The 25,117-nt window shown below is 38.0% G+C and overlaps 3 protein-coding genes across 4 annotated transcripts; 1 reads left to right on the top strand and 2 right to left on the bottom strand.

Annotated features, from left to right (window-relative positions):
- Positions 1 to 573: 573 nt before the first annotated feature.
- On the bottom strand, positions 574 to 4,458 carry LOC109049392 (cell death activator CIDE-A-like). The gene is made up of 5 exons (XM_042770689.1): positions 4,169 to 4,458; positions 3,139 to 3,277; positions 1,957 to 2,112; positions 1,258 to 1,430; positions 574 to 825 (listed from the first exon to the last, which is right to left on the bottom strand). Exons 1-5 carry the CDS (start codon positions 4,207 to 4,209, stop codon positions 717 to 719), a joined length of 618 nt encoding a protein of 205 aa, XP_042626623.1. The 5' UTR covers positions 4,210 to 4,458; the 3' UTR covers positions 574 to 716.
- Positions 4,459 to 13,491: 9,033 nt separating this feature from the next.
- On the bottom strand, positions 13,492 to 21,041 carry LOC109049126 (coagulation factor XIII A chain-like). Its single transcript, XM_019066819.2, has 15 exons — positions 20,938 to 21,041; positions 20,133 to 20,290; positions 19,840 to 20,016; positions 19,458 to 19,709; positions 19,178 to 19,296; positions 17,998 to 18,105; positions 17,740 to 17,917; positions 17,473 to 17,611; positions 16,535 to 16,638; positions 16,355 to 16,443; positions 16,087 to 16,240; positions 15,185 to 15,463; positions 14,899 to 15,059; positions 14,485 to 14,621; positions 13,492 to 14,205 (listed from the first exon to the last, which is right to left on the bottom strand). Exons 2-15 carry the CDS (start codon positions 20,260 to 20,262, stop codon positions 14,022 to 14,024), a joined length of 2,211 nt encoding a protein of 736 aa, XP_018922364.2. The 5' UTR covers positions 20,263 to 20,290; positions 20,938 to 21,041; the 3' UTR covers positions 13,492 to 14,021.
- Positions 21,042 to 23,057: 2,016 nt separating this feature from the next.
- On the top strand, positions 23,058 to 24,862 carry LOC109049120 (lymphocyte antigen 86-like). 2 transcript variants are annotated; one of them, XM_019066812.2, is made up of 5 exons: positions 23,060 to 23,275; positions 23,763 to 23,849; positions 23,937 to 24,071; positions 24,151 to 24,203; positions 24,285 to 24,862. In XM_019066812.2, the coding sequence occupies exons 1-5, from the start codon at positions 23,131 to 23,133 to the stop codon at positions 24,366 to 24,368; spliced, it is 504 nt and encodes a 167-aa protein (XP_018922357.1). In that variant the 5' UTR covers positions 23,060 to 23,130; the 3' UTR covers positions 24,369 to 24,862. The 2 variants fall into 2 exon arrangements, with proteins under 2 accessions (XP_042625612.1, XP_018922357.1); XM_042769678.1 differs by lacking the exon at positions 24,151 to 24,203 and having other exon boundaries at positions 23,058 to 23,275.
- Positions 24,863 to 25,117: the final 255 nt, after the last annotated feature.

Below are 25,117 nucleotides of genomic sequence, written 5' to 3'. Positions count from 1 at the left end.
GAGCTTGATTTTTATCTCAACTTTAACTGAATCATGATGACGCTCTCCTGTCAATTTTGCACTGAATTTTGTCTTTTTCATTATATTATCTTCTTATAGCTACACTTGATATATAAATTTGTCCTCAGAGAAGACAGAATACATTTGAGACATACAGTATGTGGCACACATGATCTCTAACTCTGGCAAAATCAAAAACCTGATCTGTATTAATTATTTTGTATGGAAGCCTGTTTCCACCGCTGTAAAAAAAAAATAAATAAAATAAAAATAGGGTAATTGTACAAAAAAACAAGTGCTAAACTTTTTATCTCACAATTCTGAGAAGGAAATTTAGAATTGTGAAACACACAAGTGTGAGAGAAGTCAGAATTGTGATTTTTGGGAGTTTCATTCTGATGGATAAGTAAATCAGATAAAGTCTTAAAAATGCAGTCACTCAACTGGAGATCTTTTTAGCACAAGCCTGATAAAAGATGACATGCAAAGTATTCAGTTCATCTTTAGTGCACTATTTTTTATATATATATATTTTTTATTTACAGTACACATTTGCATATGTTTCATTTTAGAAATAAGCAGTTCTGCCACATAAAACATAATGTACCAAGGACAAAATACGTTGATATTTGTCTAAACATGTAAGCAAAAACTAAACATGAGTGCAGTATTGATTTCTTCCCACTATTTTGATCTGTCACCAGCTGACATGACGTTTAGCCGGAGGATTCCTCATCCCTAATATACCGCAACACATACGCAGAGCCACACAGGAGAACCTGACCCGCCAGTTTGGCCATGTACATGAAACACCACAATAAAGACCTGAAGAAGGAAAAAAGAGAGTAATATCAGGTCAACATTTCTGAACGGTCACTTTCAGACAGACCTTTTAGTACAGTAACAAACAAGGTATAAAGCTGTCACTGGGGCTGTACCTTTTAAGAGGGTACTTATACTCTTATGTACTTTTAAGGGTACTAATATTTACCATTTAAGGGTAAACATGGTAAAAAGATGTACCTTTTAGCCCCAGTGACAGATTGTATCTTTTTTTCTGAGTGTGTACAATATTTTTGCAACATAGTAATCCTTTGAAGTACATCACTGTTAATGGGAAAACATCTGTATTTTCACTAGTAGTCAGACTTTTGGATTCAGCTGTATATGTTTATATGATTGTCCAGACAAACATTTCTAAAATTATAATTGTAAGTCTGACATTGGGAAATGCACTTTTTATCGTGAATCTCTTACTTGAGAAAGTACTTGGCTCTGGTGCACTTGATGTCATATGAGAGTGTGTATGTTTCATAGAGCGTGGCTTTAACGGTGAGGCAGCCCAGAAAATCCTTTGGGTTCATTCTGTACAGGTCAAAGCTCAGTTTGGCAATTCCGCTTCTTCTTGGCTGTCTGAAACTTGGCAGAACCTGACAAATATGCATTGAGGGCAAATTGTGAGACAAATCACTGATTGAAATGAGCGATAATGTCATGAGAGTTCAGGGTAAATTCAAGCCTGCACTCTAGTGGAGCAAAAACACAAGATTGTTTCATCAAAGATAACTTTTGTAATGATGAAATAATAAGCTTTTAAATAACAAATGCTGATGAAAGTTTCAAATCTTGTTGTTAAGAAAACAAAACTTGAAAAATAAACAGCTGCAAATGAAGCAACACTTGGGATCTGGTTAATCAGCTCTAGGAAAAACAATCCTGATTAGACCTACAAATCTGTTTTCACTGCTTGCTTGAGAAGCACAGTTTATGAAACATAAAAATACAGTTATTTAAACCATAACTACCAGATCATAAATATGACAGCAGTAATAAACTTTGACTATAAAAAAAAGTGTGTGTAAATGTTTTGCAGCTTATGCAGTTTTACAGAGTTGATAAATAGTATACTGTTAAAAAAAATAATAATATTATTATGTTTACTGTCAGCTGTCGTACCAGTTTAACGGGGGTCCAAGCTTCCTGTTTTTCCAGGACCATGAATGGAGTATTAATAGGCAGAGACTGAAAAAAAGACTCTGAGTCCACCACTGTCCCATCATCCTCCAGCACCAGTGTGAGGAACTGACACGTTATCAAGAAAGAACTGGCCACCTGTAGTGGGAAATATTAGGACTCCACTTTTGTATTTGTATTTACTTCAGGTTCCAAACCTTGCAATTGGCGCAAACGATTAACTTCAAATATGTGACCCTGGAGCACAAAAGCAGTCTTAAGTCGCTGGGGTATATTTGTAGCAATAGCCAAAAAAAAAAACATTGTATGGGTCAAAATTATCAATTAAGTAAAGATCATGTTCAATGAAGATATTTTGTACATTTCCTACTGTAAATATATTAAAATAATTTTTGATTAGTAATATGCATTGCTAAGAATTCATTTGGACAATTTTAAAGGCGATTTTCTCAGTATTTAGATTTTTTTGCATTCAAAGATTACAGATTTTCAAAAAGTTGCATCTCAGCCAAATATTGTCCTCCTAACAAACCATGGAAATCTTATTTATTCAGACTGCAAAATAAGTGAGAGTCAGATTTCCTGGAACAGCAAGCATACACTATAAAAAATATATTTTTCAAAGTTGTACATAAAAGATTAAAAGATTATTGGAGTATAGTTTTACAAAAAAAGAAAAAATATGTTAATCTAGTTCACAGTTACTTGCCATTTCTTTGTAAATATTTGTGAAATTTATGAGCAATTTCTTAGTGCTAATTGTTTCAAAGCCATTTTCAGTGTACCTTTTTTGGATTTTTGGAACTGAAATAATAATAATAAAAAAATCCTAAACATACTTTCATTCCAAAGTTTGGCGTCAATAAGACTGATTGATTGATTTACCAAGGTTGCATTAAATTTTGCAGACTTTTGTACAAAAAAAAATTATGAATGCTGAAAATTCAGCTTTGCCAATAAATTACATTTTAAAATATATTGTGATAGAAAACACTTATTTAAAATTTTAAATACTCTTTCACAGCCTTGATGAGCATAAGGGACTCTTTTAATAAAATAAAAAATCTTACGGGCCTCAAAGTGCTGAACGTTAGTGTAACTCCTAAAAAACCCTGTAAGCTAAAGTATGAAGCGTCATGCTTTACTAAGCTCCAGAGATCTGACCTGCTCCATGAGGTCTGCTAGAGAAGTGGCGGTGAAGCCTTTCCTCCTGCGGCGGTTCTGCGTGCAGACCTTGTACGGACGGGGCTGAGGAGGGGGCAGCATTTGCTGGGCAAGAGACGTCTGAACCGACGACACAGACCTACAGCACCACATCAACACACAATCAGAGCTGACACTTTAATATGGTATATTTAATGTAATATGTACCATTCTGGGAACGTACCAATCAAATCTAAAGCTACAGGTTGTTGAATTATAGAAATTAACAGCTTTATGAAAGGATTTAATGGCAATTTGCCATTGACCGAACAATTTTGTTTGTTAAGATTTAGTTATGGTTATATAAACAGGAAGAGATCTGTTTACTGCATCTGTTATTGCAGCAATAATGCAATGCTTGATCAAACACAGTACAGATCACTTGCACAGTAGTTTTACTGTATTTCACTTACAGGGGTTTATTTATTTGATTTGAGCATGAGGAATTTTAAATTAAATAGGTAATACTTTAAAATAAGGGTCAATTTGTTGCATTAGATATTGCAAACTAAATTAGCTTACTGCAAATTTAGAAATACATTAATGTTCTTTGTTGATAATGTTTGTTCTTAATAAATTGTTAATGTATACCATTTGAAATGTTAAAAATGTATTAGCAGATGTAGATTAATGTATGCTGTATTGTTAATAGTTATAGTTCATGTTATACTGTAAAACATTTCCTTAAATTTTTAATTAAGTCATTTCAACTTAAATTATATTAAAGCTGACTTTAAAAAAAAATCTTGTATAACTTAAAAAATCAAGTTGAAATTGTTTAAATTAGTTTTATGAGTTAAAATAATGGAATAATATATGCTGTCATAACTGTAATATTAGCAAACTGTAAAGTGCTACTATTAAGAGATTTAATCAAATTTAAAATAATGCAGAGAATTTCAAGCTTGTATTTACACAAATAACCAAAAGACTCCCTAAAAACCCTGTTGACCTCTAACACTGAAGCCTAAAATATTACACAGTGTCTTACCTCATTAGAGATGTTGAAACTAAGGTTTTTGCGTACTCCATACTTCACAGAACTGCTGGAGATGTTAAAAACACATTCACTGAGCTGTAACTGAAAACTCTAATGCTCTGAGCAGAACGAGGACCCGCAGGAGGAGTTTGTACTACTAATGCCCTACTAGTGAATAAATTCAAGTCTTTTCCTAGCACAACGATATACTGGCTGTTTTCTGCTACTGTGTTCACATTAAAATAGATTACTGTGAACTGTTGCTACATCTGAGACTTTAAACTAGTTTTCAGAAGTCAGTGTGTGTGAGATGCTGTCCTTAGTAAAGTATAACAAAAATTATAGGCATTATTACAGCAGAAAATAATGGGAAAGTTAAGCTACCTTGTTCTATGTCTATCTATTTCTTTCTATTAAAGTCAGAAAGGATCTGGTTCCAAAGCACCCTAAAACAAAACTGTGTTAATAAAGAAATAACTTTGTTCAAAGGTCTGTATGCGTGCTCAAATTGACAGCGAACACAATCACGCATCAGTGGATGCAGTAGATAAAAAAAAAGCCCACAAGAGGGCGCAAAACACTGGGAATTCAGTGGAATATGACTTTTGTATATGTGATAAACATTTGGCAACTTAGGCCTGAGACACACTAGACGATTCTCAAATCATAACTGATTTTAAAACCATGGGAGACCACACACATGAAGACAGTTTCAACTTATTTTTAGCCTTATGATCCTCTGAATGAGACCACATACTTGATGATTGGAGGAATGATTTTACAGTCACACAAGCATGACTTGAGAAGAAAACACATGGAGGACAATCAACATTGTCAGCTGGCTCTCCTGGCACACATTCTGTTGTACAGTAAAAAACAAAATAGAAAAAAAAATTATATGGATGATGTTCTTTCTCAGTACTCTCAAATTGTGGCAGCCACGATTCGGCTATAGAAGCATGCAACATCCAGAAGGACTCTTTTTTGTTGTTGTCGAGTGGGGACAAATTTCAGGTTTGTCATGCATCTGTTGACGTGCAGTGAACAGGGGGTAACAAAAGTTGATTAGACTTTCCTGACCAGCAATCGGATGGTCAGATGGATGTCTGACATGTCAGAAATTTTGGTCGCCCCATGTGAGGGAATCACACTGTTGAAGCAGAGCTATGAACCAAATGCCTTAACCTTAATGTTTTTTCCCTCTCTGTGCCTGCGTGAATGTACGGAAGCAAAGGGCAGTCAGTGGCTGCAAAGCTGCTTATTTGTTGCCTCGCTGCCTTATCAGGCAATGACTTTTTTCTGAGGCAGCATAACGGTTAATAATGTGTGAATAATAAATTAGACTACTATAGAATTGAATAGAATTGAATTTATTGAAAGGATAGCCCCTTGAGATGTAACATCTCATTTTCAAGGGGGTCCTATAAACACAAAAAAACTAAATATTAAAACATAAATTTAACAACCATACAAAACATGTACACACAAATATACAAAAGCAAAAGACATGCTCAACCAGTGCCCCACTCCTACAGCATGATAACAAAACAATCTACATCATACATAATAATAATAATAATAACAATAATAATAATACATTTTATTTATAACGCACTTTTCATCAGAGATCTCAAAGTGCTACAGGTTAAAGAAAAGCTTTGCTAAAAAGAAATGTCTTAAGGCCTTTTTTAAAACAGTGAGTGGATTGAGGTGCCCTCAAGGAGTCAGGGAGGGCATTCCACAAATGTGGGGCAGCAGCACAAAAGGCCCTATCTCCCATTGTCCTGAGTCTGGTTCTGGGTATGTGGAGGAGGTTTGAGTTAGTGGAACGGAGGGAACGGGTTGTGTTTGTGGGTTGATAAGTTCTTTGAGGTGGGGGGGGGGCGTGTCCATGGATGCATTGATGTGTTAGGAGAGAAACCTTGTTCTCAATCCTGGTGGAGATAGGAAGCCAGTGGAGTGAGTGAAGAATGGGGGTAATGTTTCCGCACTCTCATCAGGATCCTAGCTGCAGAGTTTTGGATGTACTGAAGCCTCTGCAGACTCTTTCTAGGGATCCCAATGAGAAGTGCATTGCAGTAGTCCATTCTGGAGGAGACAAAGGCATGAACCAGCTTTTCGGCATCTGAGAGTGTGAGAATGGGGCGGAGTTTGGAGATGTTACGGAGGTTGTAGAAAGAGGTCTTGCATAGGTGATTTATATGAGCTTCAAAAGTGAGTTGGGAGTCCATTTTTACACCAAGATTAGTGACTGTTGATGAGAGGGGAATGTCGGTGCCAGAGAAGGTGATGCTGGTTATGAATGATGATTTGATCTGGTGAGAAGTGCCAACCAGGATGGCTTCGGTTTTGGAGCTATTGAGTTGAAGGAAGTTGTGCTCAATCCATACCTTTATCTCCTCCAGACAGGTGCTGAGTTTTGATGGGGATGACTGTGAGGGTGTGGTTTCAGCTGTGGCATGTACATAGAGCTGTATGTCATCGGCATAGCAATGAAATAAAATTTTATGGTGGCTGATGATTTGGCCAAGGGGAGTGAGGTAGAGAATGAAGAGGATGGGGCCAAGGACTGACCCCTGGGGGACACCACAAGTAACTGTGTGTGGATTTGATTTGTAGTGGCCCAGGGAGATGTATTCTGTCCGGTTTTTGAGGTATGATCTGAACCAACTGAGGGCAATGTCATTTAGTCCAGTAGTGAGATGGAGCCGGTTTAAAAGAATTGCATGGTCGACAGTATCAAATGCAGCAGAAAGGTCCAGGAGGATGAGGAGGGAGGGAGAGCCAGCATCAGATGATATAACGAGGTCAATTGTGACTCTAACGAGGGCAGTCTCTGTGCTGTGAGCAGAACAGAAACCTGACTGGAATTTTTCAAAGAGGTTATTATGTTTGAGGTGGTCCTGAAGATGGATGGCAACTGCTTTCTCAAGTACTTTTGATATGAAGGGGAGACTGGAGATGGGCCTATAGTTGGATAGGAGTTCCGGATCAAGAGTGGGTTTTTTGAGCAGTGGTGTAATAATGGCGTTTTTTAAGACAGGGGGAACGTGACCAGTTTTGAGGGAATGATTTATAACAGCAGTGATCAGGGGACTTAGGACAGTGATATGAGTTTTTATGAGTGAGGTTGGGAGAGGGTCCAATCTTCCTGATGATGTTATACACCTCCTCTGATGAAACCTCAGGAAAGCAGTTTAGGGGTTTGGAGACGGTATATGTTGGGGGGACAGTTTGGGTGGGAGGACCAGAAAGGACAGAGGGAATATGTGCAATTTTTGGCGTGAAGAAATCCATGAATTTATTGCACTGCTCTTCTGTAGTGGCAGTAAGTGGGGGAGATTGTGGTTTGAGAAGGTGATTTATAGTGGTAAAAAGCTGCTTGGAATTTCCAGGGCTGTTTCTGATGGCATCAGAGTAAAACTGTGATCTAGCCTCTTTGAGCGACTGTGCATATTTTTGTTGTTGCTCCCAGTAGATTTGTTTGTGGACCGTGAGGCTCTGAAACACCGCTCAAGGACCCGCCCTGCTGCCTTCATCTTACGAAGCCCATCTGTGAACCAGGGTGCTGAGCGGGTGAAGGTGACTGTTCTTGTTTTAACAGGGGCATGAAGGTCCAGGAGGCTGCTCAGATGGCTGTTGTAGTAGTCCACTGCTTTGTCGGCTGATGAAAAATGTGTGGAAAGATGCTGAAAGTCTGCTGCCAAGAGTTCTGGGTTTATGTTTTTTAGGTTTCTGAAACAGATATTCCGCTTAGACTTGGAGAGGCTGGATGGGGATGGCAAATCCATAGAAATGACCTTGTGATCAGACACACCTAGGTCATACACCTGCAGGTTGGTGAGATGGGCAGAGTTAGCAATGACCAGGTCCAAGGTATGCCCCTTGGTGTGTGTGGGGACACACACACCAGTTAAAGCAGTCCAGTAATTGAAGAAATTCAGCTGCAAAACAGCAGGAGGGGGTGTTTAAGTTAAAGCAGTCCAGTAATTGAAGAAATTCAGCTGCAAAACAGCAGGAGGGGGTGTCAACATGGATGTTCATATCACCTAAAATTAAAACATCGGGGGAGGATGTGCAGAAAGTTGTGAGGAGATTCGACATCTCAGTGATAAATGATGGGTTTGGTTTTGGATCAACTTAATCAACTTAAGAAAACTGTTTTGAGATAAGAAAATAGAGATAGCCTAATACAATAAAAGGAAGTAGAAGATCACAGAAGGTTTCCCCTACAAATACTGTGAAAAAAATGGTTTCCTGTAGTGTGTTTTGGGACATAATCCATTAGGATTAAGTGGTTTTAACAAGCCACCAATAAAAGACAACCAAAAACAGTAGAGTGTTTTTTTTTTCAGCAGGGACTTACAACTTTCAGACACTATAGAGTGGCACCATACCAAGAATGGAATTAACTGTGGCAGTGCTTGAAGTACAAATGGAAAGTTTGATAGCCACAGAGTTGCAATTAGAGTTGGAGAGTTCAGTGTTCTGGACTGATAACACTTCAGTCTTGAAGTACATTAAAAAACGAAACTCCAGACCTTTGTTGCCAATCAAGTCAATGCCATCAGGGAAGTATCAAACATCAATGGTCTCAACTCCCTGATGCACCATTATTCATCTTGGAACCATGTCTTAAGAGCTGTTGTATGGCTTCTCAAATTTAAACAGCTACTAAAAACCTTGTGCTTAAAAAGGAAAGAAGTACTTAACACAGTCATAGCCCAGGTATCTGAATATGACAAGCAGAGTCTAATAATCAAAGAAATTAACAAATACAAGGCATCACTCAAAGCATCCAATATTTCTAATGATGACTTAAAGGAAGATGAATCTGCAATTATTTGCTATTGTCAAGGTCAAGACTTCACTGAAGAGCTGTCAAGTCTTTAAAAAAGGCCTTAATTTCAGGAAGAACAGCTCCATTTTTAGATTGGACCCCAAGATACAAGATGGTTTGCTGAGAGTGGGTGGACGATTGAGAAAATCTGCAAAGCCATTCGTAACAAAGAATCCAATAATTTTACCAAAAACCCACAATATCTCCAAGCTGTTGCTCAAGCATATTCACCAGCGAACAGGACACAGTGGAAGAAATTATATGTTGTCATTATTGAGACAAAAATATTTGATTCCTTGTGCAAACTCTTTGGCAAGAAAGATCATTTCTGAGTGTGTAACCTGCAGACGACATAGCGCAGCCATGGGAGAGCAGAAGATGGCAGATTTGCCTAAAGATTGCATAACGCCTGATCTACCACCATTCACGTATGCTGGCGTTGACTACTTTGGGCCGATTGAAGTCAAAAGGGGACGTGGTATGGTTAAGCGATATGGAGTCATCTTTACCTGTCTTGTAAGTTGAGCTGTGCACTTGGAAGTGGCTCATTCTCTTGACATGGATTCATGTTTGAACACACTCAGAAGATTCATTTGTAGAAGAGGCCAAGTTAAAGAAATTAAATCTGACAATGGCACAAATTTTGTTGGTATAGAAAAGGAACTAAAGCAGGCTCTGAAAGAATGGAATCTAGACAAGATTGAGAATTCTTTATCCCAAAGAGGAATAAAATGGATATTCAACCCACCCGCTGGTTCACACCATGGAGGGGTGTGGGAAAGATTAATTCGCCTAATAAAAAGGATTCTTCTGTCATCACAAAGCAACAGACTCTTAATGATGAGAGTTTAGAAACAGTTATGTGCGGAGTGGAAGCTATATTAAACAATCGCCCTTTAACAGCATCTTCTGGTGACCCAAATGACTTGGAACCACTTACGCCCAATCACTTATTGCAGCTGAAAGTACAACCTAATCTTCCACCAGGAATATTTAACAAGGATGATCTTTATTCAAGGCGAAGATGAATGCAAGTTCAGTACATTGCAAACCTCTTTTGGACCAGATGGGCAAAGGAATATCTTCCTATGATGCAAACAAGACAAAAGTGGAACCGTGTAAGAAGAAACTTCAAAGTAGGGAACACTGTGCTGGTAGCAGACCCAAATGCACCACGAGGACTGTGGATCATGGGCAGAATCTTTGAAGTAAGAGCAGATTCCAAAGGATACATTAGAAGTCTGCTACTACAAACAAAATCTAATAAGATTGAAAGACCAATCAGCAAGATCTCCTTATTAGTTGAAGCATCTGAAGAAGCACAATGAGAAGTACTGGAAGTATAATTAATATTAGAAAATATTAATATTTGTAAGGGAAACAGGTCAATTTAGCTCAAAGGGAATCATTTAAGATTTTAAAGGGAATTTGAACAGAATCACTGTTTCACGGCTGATCAATGAAATGGCCAGCGATTCACTGAACGAGCCGTTTAACATCAAATCTGCGCTGGATATTGATATCCAAAGTATAGTGAAAACACTATTAATTAGCACAGTAACAAGATCGACAGTTTAAGACATTAACTTGTAAGCACAAAAACACAAGATACTTCTCTTTTCAATATGAATAAGGCTTTATTAGATAAATCTAAGACATATAAACTAATCTAACACATAAGCACACGCACTCACACATTCACACAAGTTGCAGGAAGATAGAAAGGTAGGAAAGAATGAGTTTTAAGAGGATGAAAATGTGAAATCTCAAGTTTACAGCAATACGTGAAATTGCATAGACATGAACAACCATTAATCACTTAATTAACCCTCGCACTGAGTTTCTCAATGAGGTTGAAATTATATTAGAAAACACCAGTACAGATGTGAGTCTGAAGGTTACTTGCGTTGCCTGTTTAACGGGGTTCCCTTTGTTGTCGCTGAAAAGGGGGTTTCCCGAAGTTGCTGATGGCTGGAAGTTCAGTAGTCGTTGAAGTGACGTCTTGGGAAGCCCATGGTTGGGCGTTGGCTGAAGATGCAGAGTTGTGGGCTGGTTGTAGTTTCAGACAGGCGCGCGAGGTCAGACTCGGGGAGACACGGCGTTACAAAACTTAACTCAGAACACGAAACTCTCAAACGGAAAAGAAAAAAACTAAAGTAAAAGAATAGAAGTAAAGTTTGACGAGACTAGGTGGTGTTTCTTCTCATCGTGGCTAAGTAGCAGCAGGCGTGCAGGCCGAAGCACGCTGGAACGGCGCTCGAAGAACGCTAAAAGTGATGACAAAGTTTGACTAAAAGCTTAAACTACAAGCAAAGCTAAAAGCAAAGATTTGATGGTGTCCTGAGTATTTAAACTGGCATTTTGGCCACACCTCAAATGTTGTCTTGACCAATTAGATATTGTCTTTTCTCGGGGTGTGTTGCATTGTTTGTCCCACCCATTCATAAATCATATGTTATCTTATCAAGCACGTGGTCCGAATTTTCCCGCTCTTGCAGGGTATAATTTGGACATGATTCCTATAACAAGAATATGATACATTTGACAAATAACTGATGGTCAGAAACGTTTCAAGCAAGAAGATTCGAACACACACATACTAAACATGAATATGATCCCTTAAGCTATTCAAGAGTTTTTTAAAAAGACATACACAATAAGTGATTAGAAACATTATAATCAAATGTGGTGGGTTCATGTATGATATGGAGTTGAGCAATCGACTGATATCCATTTAGAAGTCTTTTTTGAGTTCATTTTGGTGCATATATGCATTGGAAGGCATTCGCTGTGCCATTCTGGGGAGTAAGGATATGTCCTGTGAAGACCAGAGGGGTTAACAGGTCTCCTTAGGAATTTCAGTCTGGTTCTGCTAGGTGGGGGGAAGTCAATCCAACGATCTTGTTTACTCTCATGGCTTTACATGTGAGGGTCAGACTGTCCATCTCTTCGATTACTTGCCCCAAATTAGACAATCTCTTCTTCGAATTTAAATTGTCAATAATTGTTCTAATGGTGTTAATGTTGAAAGCTGTTCTGTGAAAGAGTTGGTTGGTTATCAGACTGTGGTGCTAGGAGTTGATTTACAACATCCTGCCTTTCTGTGGAATTCGGCTCATGTTTCAACCAGGCTCCCGATCGAATCTTTAATTTGTCTGGTTCACACTACATATTTGAATTTGCTCCATACTTTTGATTGATTGTTTATTATATAAATCAATAGGGGCCGGTGTGTAGGAGTCAAATTAAGAGTGTAGCCCTTTAAGGAACCTGGCAGGAAGTAGATATTAGAGACACCGTTTGATGGCGTCACTAGCCATGCCGGTGTTAGAGCACGCTACCTGAGGACGCCAAGCAGATACAGCTTTCTACAGGAAGAAAGTTTGCTTAGTGTCGCATTTTATTACTTTATGTTCGAAATACCATGGTATAGCTGTTATTTTGTTTAGTTTTTTCTATATTTTGGTATCACTTTTCATATAATTATGAGTTTGTTAAATCAGCGGATGTAAAGAGTTAATCCATCCTTATCAACAACGTCAAGCAGCTTCAAAACAAACAAATCAACGGGAATAAATCACTGTAAGTAAACCCTTCCTTGTATATAACTCGCATGCTTGGCTGATAGAACGTGGCAGACACCATCTTTATTTTTTAGCTCAACCATCACAGAATGGAATGCACAGGATTGTGGGATATCAGAGGCACAGAAGGATACATCCAGAAATTGTCTAATTTTTGAGAGATGGGAGGGTCTGTAGTACTTACCATTGGAAAAAGCATAACAGCTAACTCGGATCACATGAAGCACCTCAGCCAATCATACAATGGCCTCTCCTTCCCTGTGTACCTTCAAATCCGCAGCATTAGCATTAGCTGTTACGCTTTTTTGGCTGAACGTTGCAGGCTTGCCTTCCAGTGGCTTTAATATTTCTATGCAGCCTTCCAAAAATCAGTCAGATGAATGCATCTCCGGAGACAGGAAGTGAAGCTGACATTGGATCCGGACACGCCATGATGCCTTCCTGCCTTGGAATGCATCCTCCGAAAGCAGCATTTTTCAGCTTATACACAAAACGGACGCAGCCGGTTTGTGTATCTGCTTCAGCTGTACTATACCGACTGTCCTCTCACCACCCAGTACACTGCACAACAAAGCTGAAATCCCTCCCATCTAAAAAAAGAACTGTACAACTCAGACATGATCTCAAAATCAGACGAATATCACACAGCGTGCACCCAATGTAATTTTACGACTTTCACAATTGTTTTATGGAGTTTTTGTCAACAGTACAATAATTCAATGCACCTTTTTTTTAAAGAACTTTTTTTGTGTGTGTGTCTATTTCACATTAAAAAATCTAATCAAACAGGCTTGGAATGGCATGACGTGAGTAGGCTACATGATGATAGTTCTTATAAATAATCTTATATGCAAATATGAGTGTTTGTGTCCAAATAAAAATTTCAATAAATCATTCCGTCCATTAAAAACTTTCATGCTAAACATTTATTGTTGATTTGCATTAGTACAACATAGTCCATGGCATTAGAGCACAGTAAAACAACAATACATTGTGATTAATACAGTAAGTTAGTTAAGATTCCTTCCAACCAGAGAAAACATTTCCCCAAACAAAACACGTTACAGATCACTAGGGATTTCAATGGATGTCATTATTAATTATGGTTCTCACACTTGCTGATTTAAAAGGATAGTTATTCTGTTGTCATTTACTCACCCTCATGTTGTCCAAACCTGCATAAATTTATCTTCTGCTTTTCAAAATATCGGTTGTGTTCCACAGAACAATGAAAGTCATAAAGGTTTGAAAAAAAAAAAAACATTATTTTTGAGTGAGCTATTATTTTAACTTCAGTAGATGTAATATAAAGTACATGTAACATTTAATTATTTCATTTTTGGTTAAAAAAAACAAATGTTTGCTTGGTGAATCAAAGCAAAACAGAGCAATGGTACTGCAATTGTGTTTTCTCTTCCGTTCCTCTTTCCCTGTCTTTTCTCTATCTTGTTCCCAGTATCACGCTTTGTTCATTGATATTTTCGTCTTGCACTACTTCAAATTCCAGCTGATTGGTGACCTGTCTCAGTAGAGGGCAGTCTAGACATGCCATCAGCACCTTCTTCCCCAAAGATTGAGGGATCAGCAACACTTTATATATCACCGAGGCACCAGGTAATATCTGGCTGCAAGTGGAAACACATACATAAGAGACTAAATATTTTGAGAACTCAAAGGTGTATTTGGTTTTCTATGTGTGCAACATGACTGCAACATCAACAGGAGTCACCACAAAATAAATAATTGAATGTATATTGATAGTGTATATGCACAAAAATAAATACTATATATGTCTTTGTAAATGTCTGGACATGTTTATTGGTGTGTGGTGTAGTAGTTATTGCAACATCTATGTGTATTTGCTTTATTTCACCTCCCAGTTGTGATAGAAATAAAAAGTTCACCTGTACTGTTTCAATTTGGTCTGTGTCAGACCAGGTCCATCAATGCGGAGCTGAACCTTTTTCAGGGTGAAATTATAGGGATTCAGGAATTCCACACTGACCATGAGTTCCTTGCCAACCCGGGGAGATCCAGTCATCTGTAGATCATTTATAACGTAGAGCACCAACAAAGATTTACTGTTTTAACAAAGCTCTGTGTGCAATTATAAAGGTAATCTAAGTCTAGACAATTCTAACTAAGATAAGAACTAAAAATAAATGAAACTCAACTACTGTAAATATTACTTGTAGTGCAAATCCCATCCAGAATGTTCAGTTTTGACATATTTCTAAATTAATATCAAGTGTGAACTCAAAATGAATACCCAGCCCTAAAGACAGGTTCCCCTAAGAATTGTTATTGAAGACGTTTACCTTCATTGTGAGTTCAGGAGGCTGAAGATTGACAACTTTCATTGTGCAAAGGGAAGTGTCACTTTCCTCAACTCGCCCATACACCATGAAGAGCCGGTTGGACTGTTCCACAAGGTAGGGCATGTACTCCAAAGCTGTGACATCTATTGTCAGGGACTCAGCTGTAAAGATATTATGATCACACTATGACCTAATCCGTTAACAATTTTTGTAGAATTCCTTAGAGCTTTATAACTTGATCTCAAGATAATGAACAGTTTTACTGAAACACTCGTGTCGGACTCACTCTTTGAGGCTTCCACAGTTGCAGATTGGTTTTCAAACATAAAAGTTGTGCTAGTGATGCCTGTGTAAAACGCCGCACAGCCAGTGATGACGACGCTGATGGTGCAGGTTTGGCTGGTCTGGTTCTTAATGTTCAGAGTCAGCTTGAAGTTGTCACCAATTTTGATGGTGTCAGCCTGGAGCTCGATGTCCACACCTGCTTCAGGGAGTGTCAAGTTATCCATGGAAGTAACTCCACGACGCACTGCCATCTGCATGGTCTCTCTCTCCTTGAGACTTCCTAGAGTCATGAAGGTTGAAGGCAAAATATTGGCATTTTCCACATCAATCAAAACACTATTTTTTGGTGCACATGTCCATAGGATGTTTGGCTTCCTCATGTAATAATCAAATAAATGAAATGCTTTGCTGAGTCTGGCAAGTGTCAATGGAGAGCTCTTGAGTTATTGAAACCAACTGTTTTTAAACTGTCCCTCCATGAATCTAGAACACAACACAATTAAATATCGACTGCCCTATAATATCAAATTACCCAGTATAAATAAACATTCAAGGCTTTTAAGATGTTTTTGGACCAAATGATGTTGAGAACAAAGGCTCTATAATCCAGTCAAATTAGTAAACCAAGGCTCTTGTTTAAATTCTGTCGAGCATGTCAACCTAAGCAAGGTAAAAGGCTCTTCCTAGTCACAAATATAATTTGGTCTCGCCAAGACTCGTGTCCAAATTTAGTTTCAAACACTTAAAGGATTGTATTTTTCTCAGGAAGAGCCCTTGAGTTCATGAGAGGAGTGTCAATCATGTCAGAGACCGATCGTTTGAATCACATTGCTACATCGAATGCAGCTCTCCTGATCTAATGTCACATTGCTTTTTAATTCTGTAGATTGATATGAAACGTACCTTCTGGGTATTTATAGTTAGACGTGATGTCCTCATATTCGCTACTGTCCTTCTTTTTAGTCAAAATGAGCTTTCCCACATACACAGTGTTTACACTGATAATCTTCAGTTTTCCATATTTATCAGCCTTATAGTATATCAGATCACTGTTTATCTGAAGACAGGAAAAATATTTTTTTTTTCCATGTCCATTTGCATGTAGCTAAGATTTTAATATCTTGTCAATTAAATCTACAGGGTAAAAGCAAGAACATGGCATGCTTTTTACCTCTGCAAAGACAAACTTTGCATCGAACGGATAGCTGAGCTCTCCCTCTTTGATTGCATTGACAGACGTTGGGCCACATCGATAAAGACCTGTATGGGACATGTAAAATAACATATATATAAACTTGAGTCAAAAAGGTACTTTTATGGTGCTTTCATGATGTGGCAGAAGTCATGATACCATCACTGGTCTCCTGAGGGGTGCAGTCGATCACCTGCCAGCCAGAGAAATTATCAGGCAGATCAGGCCTCTTCATGTACACCTCATTCCAGCAGTGGAAGTTCCTGTGAAATACAGAATTGGATCTAAACATACTACTAACCAACCTGACAATGGTATTATATTGGCTTCATAGTATATCATAATTTTTTTTTTTTTACTAAATAGTGAAAAAGCCTAATGTCTAAGTCTGCATTTACACTGGCACAAAAATAAAAATAAATGCATAAATAAATCTGACGTATTTACTCACAAGTGACAAGGATCAAATATTGTTGCACGTGTACATAAAAACCCGCACAGGATCTGGTTTTTTACATCCCGCTCTGAGCCGCTTTAATCAGATACATATCCAATATCTGGACATCTGGCCTATGTCTGAACGCATAAATCCGATTCCCATTTAAATTCCAAGCCATCACAAGGCGAGGGAGACGCATTTGCCCACAAATATAACTTTACTTTGTCAAATTATGAAGCAGATGTTGCCTGTATGCACTGGAACAAAAACTCAGCTTCTTTTATTAAGGATTCAGGAGTGCAGAAACTTGTTTTGAGAGTATTTGACTATTTGATTAAAGTCAAAGAACCACCTGATGTGAACTAATATTTTCATTTACCACTGTTCAAAACCCAAGGGTCTACTGAGTCTCTGAAAGTGATCACCAATGGAACTGGTCTAGTTTTGGAGGGATTCATGTAAACACAGATATCAGGTACTAGTCGTGTCTTAAGTGAATGTAAACAGATGGGACAAAAAATTAGAAATGGTCAAAAGATCAGATCTGTGCATTAAGCCTCGCAGTGTAAACACAGCTTGTTATTTCAACCAAGGCACCGATTTTCTGCAATACAGAATTGTGGACCTCTTGGATGTAACCTTGTTTAGGGAATCTCACCAGACTGAATCCTTTGTTCGGCTTCGGTCTAATTTCCCATCTTCGTCCAGCACAATGTCTGTCTTCAAGTTGCCCGTGTTGTCAACAGCAGAGCGGAAAGTGGTGATGGCCCGTGTAGGGATCCCGAGACCACGCATAACTGGGTGGGCCGTTGTACAGTTGTTGCAAAAAATGACGTAGTTTTTTTATGTTCACATAATGTTTTAAACTATCATGAAAAAATGTTTTAAATGGACGCCCCACAGAACGTGTCATCGCCATACTCACAAGTGTTCATCACGCCGGCAAACACCCAGCACTGCGCAAAGCGCACAGGCTCATAACCCTTATTGACATATTTGAGCAGGATTTCAGGGCTCCCGGTCCAGGCAGTGGGTGCTGTGCCGCCGGAGTAGTCACCACTCCAGTTGCCAACCATGACACCTTTATCGTCTTGGGAGTTCAGCTGAAAATATACCACCAAATATAAAATGGTTACTTGTTCATGGAATTGTCCATACTTTAATTCTTTTTATGAAATCATACCAGAGCTGATGCTTGCCGAACTACTTGAGTGGCATTCCCACGGTACATTAGCGGTACTTTCCCAGCATCCATTATCATAAGACAGGCATCCAGAACCCCCTCTTCAAACTGTAGTAAACCACATAGGAAGTTAATTCAGGGGTGTCCAATCCTGTTCTTTGGGGGTTCACCTTCCTGCAGAGTTTAGCTTCAACACTAATTAAACACACTTGGAACAGCTAGTAAAGGTATTTCTTGCTTCTCGTTGATTCGGGTGTACCTCATGGCCTATGTTGCATGAGTGCCCGCTACTGGCAGAACCCTTGCAAAGGGTTGTTCACTTGGAATATGCTATGGTGATGATTTGCTATTTACATGTTACTATTTACATTGAGGTGGGGGTCAATTAAGCACAATTTGCTGTGTCACTATCCTGTTGCATTGTGGTATATTGAGTTTCCTGAAGTGTACATATGAGTAGTCTCGCTCCCTCAGTCAAAGTCGAGGTGTTTAGGGTCTATCCATATAAATTTCCCTCCTCTTGATGAAGTGGAAAGTACCTCAAAATGTTAGCAGGGATTCCCCAAAGGGGAAGTGCTCCGGGAAGTTCGCATGTATGTCTAAGTGCGAAGTGGAACGCACTCCAGGATGTTTCTCAATTGGAAGGCTGCATCCTAGTGAGGCTGTGTCCTTCATAGACCAGTCTTTCTCAGCTTCTAGGCTTGAGTCCTCCTCAGCACTGAACACTAGAATGAGATGGTCTAGTAAGTCCCCATGGAAATGTCGTAAAGGTTAATGGTTATGGGTTCATTATGAAACTCAGTATGCTATGATTTTCCATCTTTGTTTGTGTGTGTGTGGTTTGGCATGTGTACAAAGGATTGTGGGTAATTGGAAGACACAAAGGGTACACTTGATGCATCTTACAAGGATCATTCAAATTGAGATGGGCTTTGACGGTGCTTGATGATGTGGCAGCAGAGGTATGCAACCTTACTAAGATGCAGCTTTCTGATTCAGAAACACCCCTATAAATTTCCAGGGAGGTGTGTTTGAGGTGGCTGGAGCTATACTCTGTAGGAAGGTGGCCCTCTAGGATCAAGATTGGACACCCCTAGGTTAGACAGTACATGGGCATGAGCACAGTGGGAGGAATTTTTTTATGCCTGATGAGAAGAAACATCTCTAGATTACTGCCAACCTGCCCAAAGTTCCATGAAAAGGAGGTTATGTTGTTGAAATCTCCATCGTAAATGTTCCCCACATCATTCATCACATACTCCTGTATGTCTTCCTCTTTGTCCATGTACACTTGATCCGCTGGGTAGCAACACATACAATATGCATGCGTCATCACGTGTAGTAAGATAATAATGGTCCAGTGTCCAAGCAAATGTACAGACTTATCAAAGATTCGTTGTTTGATAAATTCATGCTACAAATATTAAAGTTTGTTTCCAGTGTGTTACAGTTGTACTCACCAGGGTCCCAAGGATTGAACAGCACATATAAATCAGTGTCTGGGTTCCTCTGAGTACGCTGTTTTCCCAAATCAGTCACTACTGCTACAAAGGTACGGAAGCGGCCAATGATGCAGCGGGCGTCAGGTGTTATGCCCACTGTCACTTCAGTATCTTGCGTGCCAATCACGCGACCATTCCAGCGTCCGTCACGTTTCTCTTTTCCAATGGACACGGTGATGTAGGTGCCCTTGTTTACATAAGGTGAATTGCCTGTGATGAGCAAATCAGCAGATTTTACCTGTGTTAGGCTATGGAGTTATTTCATATACTGCATCTTTATTACAGATGTTTTATGTAGTTTGTCATGTATTCAAAAGTAATGCTAAATGCAGAAGCTCACCAATCATGAACTCCAGCTGCACATTATCCTGCTCTGCATTGAAGGCCCGGTTTAGTTTGATGATGATGGTGAACTCTTTATTCCTGCGCACAATGAGACTGGAATTCTTGTACTTGTCCGTGTAATGGTCTTTTCTGTTGTCCGCCACACACATGTCAATGCTCAACACCGAGAGACCTGCAGGTTTTTTTGTTTTTTTTTAAAGAAGACTTACTTTCACAAACTGTGGCAAATGTTTGAATATTTTATGTGCAGAATGGCAAACATAAATGCAAACATGAGTAAGACTTTACCTCCATCTTGGGGTCCCCTTGGCCCCAGAACATCAACCGCCTCATAATCAGGTGGGTTAGACTCATTTGAGTTTGAGTTGGCAAAGGAAATACGGCCGTGTTGGTGTTTACTTTTCTGTGCAAGTGACATGATGTGCACAAAATGTCTTGACGTTAACCTGGATGACAGATGATTTTAATGTTAGAAAAATACACCATACACACAGTCCTTTAGGTAGGACTAGACATCAACTCCTTGCTTCCAAGTCATTGGGAATCGAGGAATCAATTGATCAAATTGATTCCAAAAGTTGGGGAAAAGTTGCCTTTTTCGGTTCAATAGAGCTTGCTTAAGTTAATGAGGTTTTGTAGTCACTGTTTAATTCTGTGATCAGCATTCGACTGACAAGTATTTAATTGCCTACGACTTGGACAAGTTTCCTACACTGAGGTTTTGAACCTAAAATACACAATTCAGACACTGGTGCACAAATGTGAATTAGTGATGATTTAGCTTAAAAGGTGAAACTGTCCACAATGGAAGGTTTTGAGCGACGCTTTGGACTACATAAAGAGATCATGCTGATAATAATCAGTGAATACAAAGGGCATTTGAACAGTTGATTCCAGAACCAGAAATCGGAGTCATTTCCAAAAATTTCTGAAACAAACATTCCTACACTTTTGAGAATGCATCAGCTAAGGCATGGCTTTTGAAAAAAAAAAACTGTGTGTACTATATGTCACAAAACTAAACCGCCTTGTATATAATGCTAAAGTGTTCAGAAATACAGTTGAAAACTGTCATTAAAAGTGTTGAACTCACGGTCTGTGTAGAAGAGTAGATGGTCTGCTGAGAAGCTCCAGGCAGATGTTCCAATGAGGAGCCCCATGCTGATTAATATACGCTCATGACTTCCTCTTCCGCTGGAGAAAAACACGTCCAACAACCAGAGCCTCCAAAGTCAAGAGCATCCCAAGGTCAGGTCAGTCTGACACACAAGTCTGTGACCTTGCTTCTGATTCTTGATGACAACAGCATATTCAGACCATCACTGACAACAGATGAGATGATAATAATAATAATATATGATGGTATTAAATTAAAGGCCACTAATTCATTAAAGTAAGATTTACACTCAATACATTTCAAGATTAAATGAATTGAAAATAAAGGAAAAATACTCTAAACTGATTTGCAGAAATCATTAACAATCATCAGCAGTTCACATAAATGATAGATTGAGCTCTCAATCAAACAAATGATAGTGACATTTCAAAGCAAGCATCATCATATAAAATGTAAATACAGATGAATACATGTGGCCATTGTATTTTTAAACCAGAATTATGCATCACATATTCTTTCTTCATCAGAAGGAATTGTTTATGATTTAGTGCGCCAGTCCAAAAGCATGAAGGATCGTAAGAAAGTGTTTTGGAACAACAACACATGCTGGAATATGTGAGTTTATTTCACATCATTATGGATATGATGGATAGATCTGTGTATGCATATGCTGATCACTACTGACTCGAACTACTAAAGTCATTCTTTAAAACATCAACAGATGTTTCTCAAAATTTATTTGTTATTTATCATACTTCCAAAAGCCAGTTTTTAGTATACTCATGCTTTACATGTATTGTCTTATTAAATCTAATTTAATCTCCATTGTATATGGAGAGCTAAATTGCAGTTCAGCCAAACAGATTTTTACTGTAGCCTAACTTTTGTATTTTTCTGGGGGCGGGGGTGTCATATTTTTTAATGCAATAACAACAAAAATCCTACTCATATCAGAGTACCTCCTAAATGTTGTCCTGTTCCCATAGCAAGCAAAGCCAATGACATTAGTTTGATCCCCAAGGATGGATCAAATGCAGGGTCAGAAATTACTGGGGGTTTTTAATAGCAAAAATGCCCCCCAAATCTTAAAAATGTTTCATAACGCTAATCTCATAATTGTATTTATGCAATTGTAATTTGATTGTAAATGTATAGATGCGGCTTCTGTTCCGAGATGCATTTTACTGATGCTGATTTGATTTTTAACTGTATAGTGTCTTATTATTCATATTTAATTGATTGATTAGATTGAAAATGTCAAATAAAAGTTAACACATATATCTGATATGGTTAGAGAAAAATTCCCTTATAAACGCTCTAAAAAATGACCATAGAAATCAATTTAAAGTGGCAAATATTCCCCTTAATGGAAAAAAATATATATAATTTTTGTCACTGAGCAAATGTAGGACTATACCTTCAATGAACTCTAGGTCAGATAAAACCTCAGTTGTTATGGGAGATGATGCATTGCGGGTTGGTGTTACATTTTTATCCATATAAAGTTCAAACCTGTTTCCTCTTTTTCTCATCATACTCTCTTGATCCCTAAGAATAATATATAAATTGATACTGATAGTACCAGCATAAGCAGTCCGAAACAATGCTGTATCTAAAAAAAAAAGAATGGCTAGAAAATGTGCTTTTCTACCTCCTATTCCCCACACTGAGTTAATTTCATAAATAAATAAATAAGTTTTTACCTGTAAATAAAATTCTGAGTTAAAACGAACAGACTAGCAAATAAAAATGACTGAACTGAACTCTGAAATATTACAAATATTTTTATTTCCTTATAGAAGGTACTGACATGAAAACAGAAGTTGGAAAACTGTGAATGAATATATGATTTGATTGTGATGCTTTTTAAATGAACTCTATACATGAGGCATCAAAATAGAGTTCAGGGTGGATGAGATGCTGTTCTTACAGGAGTGACATAATTGAGGTACTATTACAAATGTATTTTACATAAATACATCTTGTTGTGCTGGATATTAGGAAGTGGCTCAAGGGCATGACAATAAAGTTGTATTGACATGAAGATTCAGGGAAGTGAAACTGTATGGTTTTGACCTTAATGAGAAGTGAAGTTGCCCTGTTCCACGTATTTCACCTAAAACTCACGAGAAGTTAGTCAGACTCTGGGTCTAAAGCAACCTGAATGCTATGAAGACACGACCGTGTGACAATATGTTGTTGGTTCTGGTTCTGATTCTGGTTCAGATGAGTCGAGTTCACTCTCAGGATCCTCAATGGCCGCTTCACACAGTCTGCGACTCTGAAAGAATCACGGTGACCTACAGGAGCTGCGGTGAGATCTGTGTGACATGCACTTCTGTTCAACCGTTTGGGGTCAGTAAGATATATATTTTAAGAAATTTTTATTCTTAGAATGATTTCTGAAGGATCATGTGACAATGAAGACTGGAGTTATGATGCTGAAAATTCAGATTTGATCAGTTACATTTTACAATATAATACCATAGAAATCAATGATATTAAATTGTAATAATATTCCACAGTTTACTGTATTTTTGATCAGAGAAAGGGCAGAAGAGGCTTCCTTTTTTCTACAGACCCCAAGCTTTTAAACAGTATAGTGTATAAATATTTTGTTTTTTTATGTTTTCCGCTTTTTTGTGTTGTTTGATTGAGAGATGTCAACCATTTACAGGAACTGTGACCAATTGTCAGTAAATTTAATTCAGTCATTTAATCGATTTTACCCTTCTTTTATTACCCTTCCTCCTAAAATATATAGTGAATTGCATTCATTTTCCCAATTTTCATCGTCTCAGACCCTTTACAGGATATAGGTTTCACTCTCCTGCCTTGTCCTGAGAGGTTAACTGATTTTATAAAAATCAGATTGGCCTTGATTCTGAGTGAGTTTTCATCTTTGCACATTAATATTACGTCGTTTCAGATAAATGACCTGAAGCCGTCAGGCAATAAATGTGTGTTTTCCGCAGGGCAGTCCATCGATGAGCTTTATTCATCATATGAGCTGTGGCTACACGGGCAAAACGAGCCTATCTTGAATCGGGACGAGCCCCTCTGTCTTCCTCATTTCCCACGTTTCAAGTTTTGTGGAAGCAGGAGAGGAGGTGAGCACCGAAAGAAAGTTTTATAATAAACAGATTGCAATATTACTGGGAATAACAAGTCGAATTTTGATTTCTCCAGAAATCATCACCGTTGAATCATCATTTAAGTCAAAAACTAATATTCCTCTAAAGGTTTGGTTTGTTTATTCCATTTAAACATCTAGGCTTTGATTCACTGTTGATCCGTATGTCTGACGTGTGTTTTTTTAACAGGCTAATTTTGATCTTAAACTACGTGCAATAAATCAAGATGGCTTCCTGATTGCCTGTGTGAATGCAACGCTCAGCTTTCATTGATCCTTTAAGAGCAGAGGACCAGTGCTGCGGCTGTAAAATCCATTACATTATGTTCATTATATTACATAGTGTTGAACTCAGGTGTTGTTCTGAGGACACTAACTGGTGTTTCTTCAATGTGAATGTCAGCATGTGTTTAGGATTTTTGATGCTTGTGGATGATTTTATAGATCGTTAACTTTTCTAAAACGATAAAAATCCAATGAAAAAGAAAGAAAAGAAAAAAAGAAAGAATTTTTACATTGAAAAACTATATTTTAGTGCTTTTGCCAGTAAACGCAAAGTTAGGGAGCATGCAACTGAACAGAACAGCACTTTGATATATTTTTCCCATTACAATTTATTGTCCATCTCCACATCCCTTACAGTATATTACATGTGATCTGTGAATACCATACCATATCTTTATTATGTTTTATTTTCAATCAAGCTGTAATTTCCTCAAATGATGGAAAAATTGTGAAAAATATTATTAAATTATATCAGTCATTGCACAAATGTTAAAAGTTTTTCATCACAGAATGCTGTTAAACACAACGCACAATTTGAGTTATGGTGGAAATGACACTGTGTTAGAAATTTTCCTGACTTTACAGAAAAGTAACAGTAACAGATTAACTTGAGCCAATATTAAATAAATATTAAAAAACTTTGCCATCAGAAGCACTTTACCTTATTTTTTTATTTTATATTTATTTATTTTTTATGCATATTGTCTACAAATATCAACAGTTTAAGGGTCATTTTGT

The sequence above is a fragment of the Cyprinus carpio genome, chromosome A14 (assembly GCF_018340385.1).
Source record: "Cyprinus carpio isolate SPL01 chromosome A14, ASM1834038v1, whole genome shotgun sequence".
NCBI classification, from domain to species: Eukaryota; Metazoa; Chordata; class Actinopteri; order Cypriniformes; family Cyprinidae; genus Cyprinus; species Cyprinus carpio.
This window is presented reverse-complemented; position numbering and strand designations above follow the sequence as displayed.